Below are 12332 nucleotides of genomic sequence, written 5' to 3'. Positions count from 1 at the left end.
TTGCAAAGGCTATTAAGCATGGCTACATCATTGAGACACAGTCCTGTTTCTTTCATTTTCTTGAATATTATTTGAGCATTGGGAAGACCTAGTTTAATAAATATATTAGTATTTTATTATTTAAATAAATATTAAATAAAGTATATATTAACTCTCCTTGCAAGTTATGTAACACAAATCCTCCTCCTGTTTCAGGATTGCCATGCACTACCCCATCAAAATTCAATTTACCACACTTCCAAGGGTGGGGACCAAAATACTTTTCTTTGACTTTCTTCATTCAACTTTGAATTATTTCTTCGAGATATGGAACCCCATAACCTTTGAATGGGAAAATATTTACATAATTTAATATATTAATTATTTATAATATTCCCCTGTTCAATGAGTAATACCTAAGAAAGTTATAGAGTTAATGCATTTTGGAAATCCTTGCGTAAGGGTTCCTATAAGGACATTAGGGGAAGTCTAGGCTTGACTAGGACCAAGGCGGTGCTCATAGATTATGCTAGGTCCTTCATTAAAAGTGGTTTTTTGCTTTGTTCTAGAATCAATGAGGTGGAATAGGAAATAATGATGGCTGGTCCCTCTATGGCTGTGTGTGTGTGTGTTCTATGTTCCTTGTTATCAAAAAGGTAATGGTGTGTCTGACTTATAAGCCAATGTTAAGATTGAACAAACACCCTTTCCAATGATGGTTAGCAATCAATTGAATTCATTGGAGGGGTCTTGAACCCCTTTTGGTGAAAGAAAAGCCTCTGTGATGGTTTAGAGTTTGTGGGCTCTTGTGTAGCTTTAAGTTATGTGGTTTTATGTTTGAGGGTCTTGAACCCCTTTTGGTGAAAGAAAAGCCTCTGTGACGGTTTAGAGTTTGTGGGCTCTTGTGTAGCTTTAAGTGATGTGGTTTTATGTTTGAGTATTGACAAGGGTGTTAGGTGATGTGCGTGTTGTCTTTCTGCAATGATTCACAATCACTTTTACTGCAGTTTTGTGTTTGTTGGCATGCATTGCTTTTTTGCACAGTTGCTTTGTGTGGGATTTGATGGTGCTCTTGGTGGCTCTTCTTGATGATAGTCTCGGTGGGGGTTTGCAGAGATCCTCTATGTCAAGCCAGGTCTCTAACCACAGGCTTTGGAAAAAAAAATTTAGTCATCACGATTTTGTGTTGTTGAATCTTGTTTGGAATATTCTGGGTAAACAAGGTATTGAAGATAATCTTGCTTTGCGATCTTAGGAATCTATAGTGGTGTATTTCTGGGCTAAATTGGATGTGGCTATCCTGTTGAAGGTAGTGTAGAAGTGGGTAGAACTTCTGTTCTTTTTGCAGCAGTTGGAGATTGAAGGTGATCCTAATTAGAAATATAGTGGTGAGTGCATTGGTGTTTTATTCTGAGCATTTCTATGGAATTAGGGTCCTAAATTCATCCTTTGAATGAGGAACTGCAGATGGTTAGGAACTTCTTTTTGCTAGGATTTATGCCTTGTGATCGAATATTTATTTGTATCACATCATCAAGGGACCTTAGAGGTTTCAAGTAGTTACACTTTGCTGTCCCTGGCTGTAAGTATGTTGACTAGGATGTATCAAATTTGAAGCTCTTAGCAATCTTGTTGGTGTTAGGGAGTAAACAACCTTTGGTTGCTAGCAGCAGATAGGGTGGCAGAATGAAAAGCGAGGATGTGGGTGTGGGTATAAGTGGCTGTGGTGTCTCTGGATTCTCATAAGTGTTCCTTTTTGAGCTTGTTGGTGTTTTGGTTACAATGTACTTCTGGTGCTTGACTAGTGGTTGGTGGTCTTTTCTTGTTTTTGCTGTTTGCTGCTACCCTTGCATGTGTTTGAGTCTGGTTATTCTATTCTTTGTTTCTAATGTAGCTTGTTTTGTATTTTGTTGTCTTGTGTGGAGTTTATAGAACCATCCCTAATATTTTCTAAAAAAGCCTTATAGAACACACTCTAATATTATCTAAATAATATTAAAATAAAATGTGTTCACACACATCATGTTTGCACCATATGTACATATTTCATATTTGTTCCACCATCCCTCACCATGCCCAAATTTTGGTCCATAATTACCCCTCTCTAAAACTTGTCCAACCATCCACCCTTTTTGTAACTTTGTGGAACATAGATGTTATATAAAAAGTTGCTTGAAAATTTGAATTTTATTTTAATCTAATATAATGAAAAGTACATTGATTATCTTGTAATTTCCTTTTTGGACAAAAATCTAGTATGTTGGCTAAACCTCGACAAGTTTTCCTCTATCATTCTAGCGGGCATGTACTGAAACTAGATGGTGGGGCCAACAACCATGTGTCCATGAGGGGGATGGCTTATGCTGGCATTTGGTGGGATGAAAACCCCACTCTTAAGATTGGCGGGTGCCATTCGCCTTTAGTCCGAGCTTTTGGTGTATTGGTTGCCTTGCTTGGTATTAGAGTCAAGGTCTTGAGGTCAAGCCTTGCGGAGCATGGTGAGCATGTAGTGTCCTTGATGGACGAAAACCGAATTTTCCCTTGTTGTGTTGGTGGATGTGTACTCTAATTAGATGGTGGAGCCAGTAGCAATGTGCCCACAAGGGGTTTGGCGGGTTTGGATTATGTTGGCACTTTGGTGGGATGAAAAATCCACTTTTAATGTTGGTGGATGCCATTCACCATTAGTTCGTGGTTTTGGTGTATGGTTGCCTTGTGCTAGCGATGGCCAACCCCCTCGTGGACATGTGCCTGTTGGCCCCACCATTTGGTTCAGGTACACACTTGCCATTTGATAGAGGAATGTTTGCTAGGGTTTAGTCAACATATTGGGTTTTTCATCTAGCAAGGGCATTACATGCCTACCATGCTCCACAAGGCTTGACCTCGAGACCTCAACGCTGATACTAAGCAAGGCAACAGCTACACCAAAACTTCGGACTGAAGGGGTTTTCGTCCCACCAAAGTGCCACTATAGGCTAGCTCCCTTGTGGATACGTGGTTGTTGATCCCAAAGAAGCAATAATTGCCGATCAGCTGCGATTAATCGCGACTAATCGGGAATCGGCAGCTTTCCCGATTTTTTCCCTCCGATCGGCTGTATAAATTGTTGTCCGTTGGTCAACGATTTATTTGCGATTAAACCCCCAAAAAACGCCTAAAAATCGCGTTAGAAATTGCGACTAAAAAATCTCCTAAACCCTAAAAAATTCCCATGAAAATGTGTGAAAAAAGAGGCAAAAAAGTCTATAAAATGATGGGACTGTGAGGAGGAGTTGCAGAAAGAACACGGGAGAAGAGTAGCTTGAAAATTGCGACAAGCTGAAGTGCTGCAGCGCAACAGTGAGGAGGAGTTGCAATAAAGGTTGGACTTTTTAGAAATAATAAAATAATTTCTTTCGTTGACAATACTAGTGGCATGATGTCTGCTTAACGTATTCGTTTGGTTTAGGCAGAAGATTTTCTAGTAAACAGTTTTGTTTTTTCATTCTTTGCTTTGTAAACAGTTGTTATCAATATCTTAAATTAGAGCTAGGAAGAAAGTAAAATAATCTAAAATAAATAATAAATCCAATCACTTACCTTTCACTGAAAAACAACAGGAAAATAGTTTATTGATGCCATTTCATTTTTTTTACGTTTTACTTCTCGATTTGAACAACCATGTAAAATGATAGATCATTTGGAGGTTTTAGGTTTATTTATAACTACTACTTACTGATGGAATACCTTAAACCTTTGTAGTTCTCCAGGGATCTGACCTGCAACTCACCTGGGTAGGATGATGGGGCGATCCAATGATTTTTCCCCGGTTTGTGGAATGCCTTCCCCTCTTATTTGTTTGCGATGTGAAACCCTCAAAACCCAATGGTGGACTGCAAACCCTAGCTCAGAGTGCTGGATGACTGGAAATGCAGATCTGCTTGCACTTAGGATGTGGTGTGATGGAGAAATCTGTTCTGACCACAAGTCTGATAGCTCACTCAGTCCACCTCCCAGATGTGCTTCAGAGGATGTTGATGCAATTCTTGGCTCCTTGGCTATGCCAAATCTGCAAAATAGGTGCTAAACCCTGCTGTCAATGCAAGGCGATCACTGCTGTTGGTGTGAAACCTTATTCACCCAGCTTGTAAGGAAAGATTAGAGATTCAGTTGATGTGAAACTTGTAGAGAAAACCTAGAGGAACAATCCTGGAAAGTTGCAAATCTCTGTGACAAGCTAGGCACAAATTACAGCAAGGAGAGTGCTAGTATGGACACCTCAGCTAGGTTTGGGCATTAGTCCTGACTGGGGGGGTGCTAGGGACCTGTGTAGAAATGCTGCCTGGGGCAGGAGCGCTGGAGGTTGACACTATTGCAGATACAGTTGTATGGTATGGGCGCTAGGGCCTGTGTTCCACCTATTGAAGGGGTTTAGAATCGTTGTAGAGAGCACATGCACACAGTAATGCACCTAGGCGCTAGAGGAGAGAAAAAGGCTATAGGATGCTAGGGCCCTGTTGTTCTATGCTTCTGAAATGTTTTGACAATGATCTTCCTGCTCTGCACTCACCAGATCTGTAACCAAAACAGTGAACACCTGTCTGTCCCTGTTTTTGATCTTTGGATAGTCAAGCTAATGTCTAGAGATTGCCTATGTCCCCTTGTTGGGTTAGTTCAACCTCAACAACTCAGCTCACTGACAATGTCTTTGTGTGTAGATTCTACAGTGCAAGTGTGATAATATTTGTAAATTCAATAGGAAGAATATAGAACCCCAGGGGGCCAATCCACTAGAAGTGGTGTGAACCTGTGACAGAGTATGGAGTGAATATACGGAGTGAAGGAGCCTTGGACTGATTTAGGAGAGCCTTTTGGACAATATTGGGAGTTGAGAATATCTAAAGAATATGCAGGAAAGGAATAGAGAAACCATCGCAAGAATATAGAGGAAATAATTTACCTAATATACAAGGATTCAAGAAAATGAGAAAGCAAATGGGAAATACCTATTAGAGATGGGAACATCCAGATCTGGGCCTTTGTATACAGACCTGTAGATCCCTAGGTAACCTTCCATAGTTCAGCTTTGTGAGTTACTACAAATGTTTAGGGAGAGCCCTAGGTTTTTTGACAATGTAGTTATGACCAAAATGAACGAAAGCTATGTTTTATGTTGAGCTTTGGTCCAATTGACTGTTATAGAATTGAATTGGGTCAGAGCTTTTAGGATCCAAAAACTGGAGTTAAGTGGAGTTATTTTAAGCCCCAGCGTATGGAAGACATTTGTATACAGTCCTAATGTTTTGACACATTTTTGCCCCATATTAAATTTAAGCTTGAGACTTTCAGTATAAACTAAGGTTAAGAAAATATAGCTAGGGGTCACTAGAAATCAGTACAAAGCTTAGGATAAATTGGGGCAAGTGGCCCTAAAATGACCCAATGTAGTGAACACCGTAAAGACTACACAAATGTAAAGTGGAGAACATAAAATCAGGGAAATCCAGTGATGTGTCCTAGTGTTTTTTTGGGTGTACTTGTTTTCGCAACATTCCAGGGATGTGGGGCCACCTAGGGGACATCACCAGGCCATCTCCAAATTTGAAAAAAATGCAGGTTACATCCCATAAACTTAAAGGGGACAGCCTGTTGTCCCTGAGATGGGTGGTGATGTTTGTGATGACACTAACCATCGTGGGGATGTTCAAGTATCCCCATAAAAAAGTTCTGTTTTAAAAAAATAGTAACTACTAATTTTATTTTCTTGGATTCGTGGAACTGCCTTCGATGTGGGTAGGGTGGCTACACCTAGCCCCTTTGCATCCCCTAGGCCTTTGGACCTTTGGCCATGCTTGACTCATACAAGTCAGTACTGTGGTACTTGTCATCAACTGTTTAATCAATGTTGGATAAGGAAAACTGACTTCACATGCCAACCATTGCCACCTATAAACTCACCTTAAATGAGGAGGAATGAAAATGAAAATCTCTCTGTTTTTGTATTATCATATTGTAGTTGAAAGTGAAACTTGCAGCCTTTGAACATTTTGTTGAAATTTTTATACTATTTTCTAAAATCACATGCATCTTGATAGTGAATTATGAAAGCAATTAAGTTTTGACATTTGCTAATTTGTTCAACTCTCATGTGAACTCTCAATTGAACACAAATGTTACATCTTTGCATGCCATTTTCCATGGGATAATTTGACCCAATGTTATTGGGGACTCCTTGTTTGGGGCCATACTTGTACCAAATGTTTCTTGACCATGGTTCTCATTGGGTATTGGTCTCATGTGAACTCTCAATTGAACACAAATGTTACATCTTTGTATGCCATTTTCCATGGGATAATTTGACCCAATGTTATTGGGCACTCCTTGTTTTGGGGCCATACTTGTACCAAATGTTTCTTGACCATGGTTCTCATTGGGTATTGGTAATAATTGAACCCTTGGTAAACTTTTATAGAACAAAAGAATTGTATTTTTAAAATGCATATAAATTTTCTTTCCATAAATATTTGCAAGATTTTAAATTCTATTTTTTAATATCACATGCAATGAACTTGAAGCGTTATATGCAAAGTCTAGATAGAGTTATTCATCCCTATGGAGGATATTGAGGTAAAGGCAAGGTTCATGAAGTCTATTCTAAAGATGTTTAGTGTTGAGGAGGCCAAGGTAGATAGGGAGACTATGACACATCAGGACCCAAATTTGTGGAGGATAATGTGTGAGTCTTGATCTTTGACAACCCACTAGCCATTTGTTCGTTGTCCTAGGTTTTTAGTTTTACTACTACTACTACTAAGAGGAATTGGTCTGCTTATAGTCTCATCCACTTTCTTAAGAAGAATAGGCTTACCTCAATGAGGGCAGAGAAGGTTGTTGTTGTACATAGAACCTTGCTTCTCACTGACTCCAACATGCTTATGTGCAAGTAGAGTCCAGTAGCACAATGGAATGTGGACCCTCATCTGCTGTAATAAACCCTCATCTCCTTTTAAAATTCTTGGAGGAAAGAAAGTTTTTTGGGAAAGCAAAGCTGAAACTAATAAATTATATTTTTCGAAGTTTTGGAAAATTCAAGTGTCATTTTTTGAGAATGCGAATTTGGAGGATATTAAAATTTACATATTATCATGACTTCACATATAGCAAAATAAGCCATTTTTGATGCAAACAAAAATCAAAACAATTTTAAACCCAAAACAAATACACATTCACAGCTCAAGCTGTCTGGGTTGAATTATCGTATCTAACACATAACATAGTTGTAACAATTGACTTAAGGAGTATTCATAGCTTAATCAACAATAAGTTGACGACACAAGTAAACTATTTTGGTTACCCAACCTTACAATTTCAGGTTATGATTGCAAATGGAGTTACAATTAATTGTTCAATGAAATGCAATAGCATTGAACTCACCATGGGAGACTGTGCTTGATTGTCCTATTTTTGCTATCTCCATGACTAGAGTAGACATTGTTTAGGAAGTTCAATGGTTCACTACCATAGGAAAAATTGAGATGAACTTCCAGGAGTTGTTCATGTGTTTTCACTTAGAGGGTAAGGCATTTGAACTAAAAGGGTTGCATGCAAAGTATCCATAAATGGTACGGTCCAAATGCAAAAGTGCTTCACAAGGGGGTAGATAAGGGTGTGGGTCAATCATTTTTATTGGAAGTGCAATAGTCAGATTTGTACACCAATTCGTCAAGCTATTTTGAGGGACAAGCCAGATGTATAGCATCGCTCTCTTTCATTATTGCCTTCAAAGTTCTTCAAGCCTTGGACCTCCACAAGTCGTGAATTTTGGCAACTCGGATAAAATTCTCCTAGGTCATGGATTTGAGCAACTCAAGGATAAAAGTCTCCTAGGTCATGGATTTGAGCAGCTCAAGGATAAACTTTATGACTTGCTCTTCAAGTTGACCGCTTCATTGCTTGCTCAAGTTGATCATCAATGACCTTTGCTTGCAAACTTGGAGGATTCTAAGGCTAAATTCAATTAAGTGCAACCTTTGTTCGTCATCACCTCAAGGTCACCAAGTCATGGATTCTGCCTGGGCGTGGATTTTGTGAGGTGGTGGACAAAACTCATTTTCATCTCTCAAGTCCACTGATTTCACCAAGTGAAAGATAGTATTGTTACAAGATATTGACTTGGTGTTGCATTGCTTCTCCAAAATTATTCCAAGTACGAAATCACTTTTACCAAGCACTTCACGTTAGTTGATTGATCATCACTTCTTGATTGATCTGAAAGGAAAATAACATGAAGTACCGAGAAAGAACTAATCAAAGAGCAATTGTTTGAAGGTAGATTATTACTATAAAAATGAGAAGCCAAAACCAAGAGCAAGCACACCATAATCCAAGGAGGAGTCATGATATTTGTAAGGGGAAAAAGCAAAGAAAAAAACCCCATGATTATGAAGATGGCATAAAGCCTAAGAAAATACAATGAGAGAAAGAGAGAATGCTTAGCATAGAAATGCTTCCATGGAAGAAAAGAGAGGAGAAACATCTTTTAAATAGAGATGAGGAGGGGAGTTCCATTGTAACTCCCAACTCTATGAATGCCACCATTCATAATATGTGTGTGCAATGTGTCACAATCCTCTTAAAGAGGAAATCTAATATTCCACATATTTCGAATAAATAAAATGAGCTGTGAGAACTCAAATAAGACAAAGCACTTGTAGGGATTCCTTAGGAATATTCCTACAAGTAAAAAGGAAAAGGAAATTAACTTTATCAAGTAAAGATTAATTCCTAACATGATCTTCGTTTCTTCATCCTGACCTAAGGGTGTCCTGCTTACTTGACTACTCATCACACCTAAAACTCACCTTGACTTGACCTAGAGGTTGCATTGTGAAGCATCACCCAATGACTACCTTGACTCTCGCCTATCATTTGACTCTCACCTGTCACTTGAGCACTTAGAGCTGAGAAGACTCCAAATCAATCCAAAGGGAGACTTGTTTGCTGTTAGACTGCTTGACTTGATCACATCCTGACGACAAGGCATTGCATCCTCTCACAAGCAAGAGTTTAATAACTAAAGAAACTACTGCCAAGCTAGATGACTAAGCTAAAACAACTATGCTATCAAGCAAAAAAAGTTGGGGTCTCCATTTGCAATGGGGTGATGTGTGAAAACGTCACAACACAATCCTTAGTCTCACTGTAGGTTTTACTATTTAACATAAAACATTTAAAAGAAAACATTGATATTTATAATTTTATAAACTATTAATAATTATTAATATTTAATATATTTTGATAAAGTTTTAATTTTAAAATTTATTCAACTCTTGGTATATTTTCTAAATGAAATATGATATATTTAAATAAAAATAAAAACTGCAGAATTATATTATTCAAATTTGTGATGACAAATCTTATTCTCTAATTTTAGTTAACAAGTTTGTTTCAAATTTTTTTTCACTGAATTTGAACATGAACATGAACATGAACATGGACACTAATCTTGTGCCATAGGCTCATCGTATAAAGATTTAGTATTGTGTAAAAATTGAGTTCCTGATTATGGCAGAAAATAGGATTAAACAGCAGACTGGTAACGGAAGTATGCGAACAAGATTTCTTAGTCAGGCAATTCGGTAATCTGTAGTTACAGCATTACAAGCAAATATTCCTAGGAGATAAAGGGAAGCATGAGAGGTGTCTACATCCTCAATCAAGAAGAAAATACATGCTTGAATAATGAAGATCCAAACTAACAATCTACTATCAAAAGAAATAGAGAGGTTGCATATCCACTGAAGCTACTTAGTACCATGGTCTATTTGTGTTGGGAGATGCATTCTTACCCCACATCAACTTGAATGTTTGGAGTGATAATCAGAAGATGTGTTGGAAGCATTAAAACTATGTTGATATTGCAGCCAACACATGCAACGATTTGAAAATGTTTGAATAGAAATGGTTTAAAGTAAAAATCTGTTACTTGGATTGAGCCAATTCATTTAGTTTTACAGGAGAACAAATCTAAACAACATCAGGCAATCAAATGGTTTAGAATTATAACATAACTCTAAGTCCCAAAGATGGCCGGTAAGTGAAAAGATTCTTTGTATGTTAATATGATTGAATAGGAGGCGTCAATTATTATGATGATGTAAATTGCAATAAATAATTAATTTTGAGCCAATTCTCTATGTTTTCACATTTGTTGTGAGATTGGTGCCTTGTGTATTTTGGATGCCTCTCGGCACATATCAGATTCATGTTTGAAATGTGCGAGTAATGTGTTTCAGATTGTTGTTGGTAAAATTATAATTACCCATTTAGCTTTTTTGAGATCAACAATGGAGGACTTCTCAAAGTACAATTTCCATTCTATTATCCTCATCTTCAGGATTCTTGCTACATTAAAAAAATATAACCATCCAAACAGTTTTGGTGGAGCTAGAGGAGGTTCCATAATTTCTCAAGCTGTAGTGTGATATATTGCAATGAAAAGATTTTTCCTCATGTTTAAATTATCATTTTTCTAACTTGATATTTTGTTGATTTGAACATGTTTATGTAAGCATCTTATGATTGAAGGATGTACAATTTTTAATGCTACAACTGTTGCATATTCATTACTATACAATCAGATTATATGGAAAACCAAAGAAAAGATAAGTACTAGTACAAGCATCTTACATAGCCTCATTTATGAAGGGTGGTTGTTGCCAAGATCCCTTGATCGTATCTTTCCCTAATCACATATTTAGGAAAAAATTTAAAATATGCATCAAGTCTCATTTATCTTTAGCTCTTCCACAACATTTATTAGTAACTATGTACCTTGTATCATTTTATGTAATAGCATCAAATCTTTTATCAAGTCTCATCTATTGCTATGTACTTTGTCTACATATTGTAGCTATATTTATATATTGGTTGATCTATTGTTCTATGTTACTGATAATTCAATGTTTTGGTGTTTTTCTCTTTAATAGGTCCTTGTGCGGTTTCCTAATGGGGAGAGAAAAGAACGGAGATTTTATAGCTCAGCAATGATTCAATCCCTTTATGACTATGTTGATTCGTTGAATTGCCTGAATGTTGAAAAATACAGCTTAGTCACAAACTTTCCTCGAGTAGTCTATGGTCCAGACAAGTTTGCATTATCTCTGAGGGAAGCGGGCCTTCATCCACAGGCCAGTCTCTATGTGCAGGTGGAGGATGCATGACATTTTTGGACTATAACTTATGCTTGTGGTGTAGCATCATTTTTGGTCAATTCCAATTGAGCCAATTCTTTTAGCGGTGAAGTATATTTGCATCTGTGATCTTGGCCAAGAAGCTCTTCCCTTAAACTGCTTTGCTTATATGGAAACTTGATGTACTATTTTCAAATATTATTTTTGTTTGAGGTCTATAAGTTATTTAATTATGTCAGAATGCATATAGGTACATTAAAAATGTACATTGATAAACTTTGCATACAAGTTGGTAAGTCAAAGAAACTCCAACTGCTATCCAATCAAATAACCTTTCATGATACATCCATGTAAGAAGGAAACTCTTGGCACGCTATTAATAACATCTAGTTTCCTGCCACATGCAATCCTCCTTCTCTGTATTTTCAAGATTATGCAATTTTAAATGAGTATATGTACTTATGATACTCAAAATTTTCTTGGATTTGCTTTGTTACTATCTGGTTAGGCAGACTATCAGTTGTATCTGAAGCTAAGGAAGTTACATGTGACTTTAGGCTATTTATTGATTTTTATTGAGATATATTGTCTACATTTGTTTATAATTCTATCATACTGTCATGAGAGTATATTACTGAAGTTTGTTTGGCATCTTGTTAGATAAAAGTTCACGAGACTAATATTTTCCTAAGTGAACAACCTCTTTAACAGGATTTCAATTCAATGTATCATTCAATGTTTTCAAGGAGCTACTGTAGAGGTTTCGTGAACTTTTGCCTGTAGAAATATATGTGGATGTGATGATCTCACATTAATCATAAATGTAGTGCAATTGCTGATTCTGAAAACGATGTTAAGAAAGCTTGTTTCCATCAGAAACTTGTCTTTTTATATAATACCTATCTGATAGTATCTAGGTCCCCAAGATTAGTGCACTTCAGGAAAGACATGAAGCTTGAAAGTGATGATGACTACTGTCAGATTTCATTTTTTAATAATTTGGAAACTACATTAATTTTTTGGGTTTCAAGAGAGGGTGTACAAAGCCAATTTATGAATCCAATGTGTGCCATCCACATGGTAGGCTTCCCCTCTATGACTAGCCCACATACCTGGGGTTCTGAACTATTTTGTGAATATTGGTTTGAAAAAACCACGTTTGGACCAAATGCTACCAGA

General features: G+C 37.2%; 1 protein-coding gene across 3 annotated transcripts in view; it reads left to right on the top strand.

Annotated features, from left to right (window-relative positions):
• Positions 1–11553, top strand: part of LOC131061318 (plant UBX domain-containing protein 10) — a 50802-nt gene extending 39249 nt beyond the window's left edge. For all 3 annotated transcript variants that reach the window (XM_057994944.2, XM_057994946.2, XM_057994945.2), the window contains exon 5: positions 10950–11553. In XM_057994944.2, coding sequence (XP_057850927.1) covers positions 10950–11183 — 234 coding nt within the window. In that variant the 3' untranslated portion in view covers positions 11184–11553. The remainder of the gene's footprint in view (positions 1–10949) is intronic.
• The last annotated feature ends 779 nt before the right edge of the window (positions 11554–12332 follow it).

This window comes from Cryptomeria japonica, chromosome 11, assembly GCF_030272615.1.
Source record: "Cryptomeria japonica chromosome 11, Sugi_1.0, whole genome shotgun sequence".
Lineage (NCBI taxonomy): Eukaryota > Viridiplantae > Streptophyta > Pinopsida > Cupressales > Cupressaceae > Cryptomeria > Cryptomeria japonica.
This window is presented reverse-complemented; position numbering and strand designations above follow the sequence as displayed.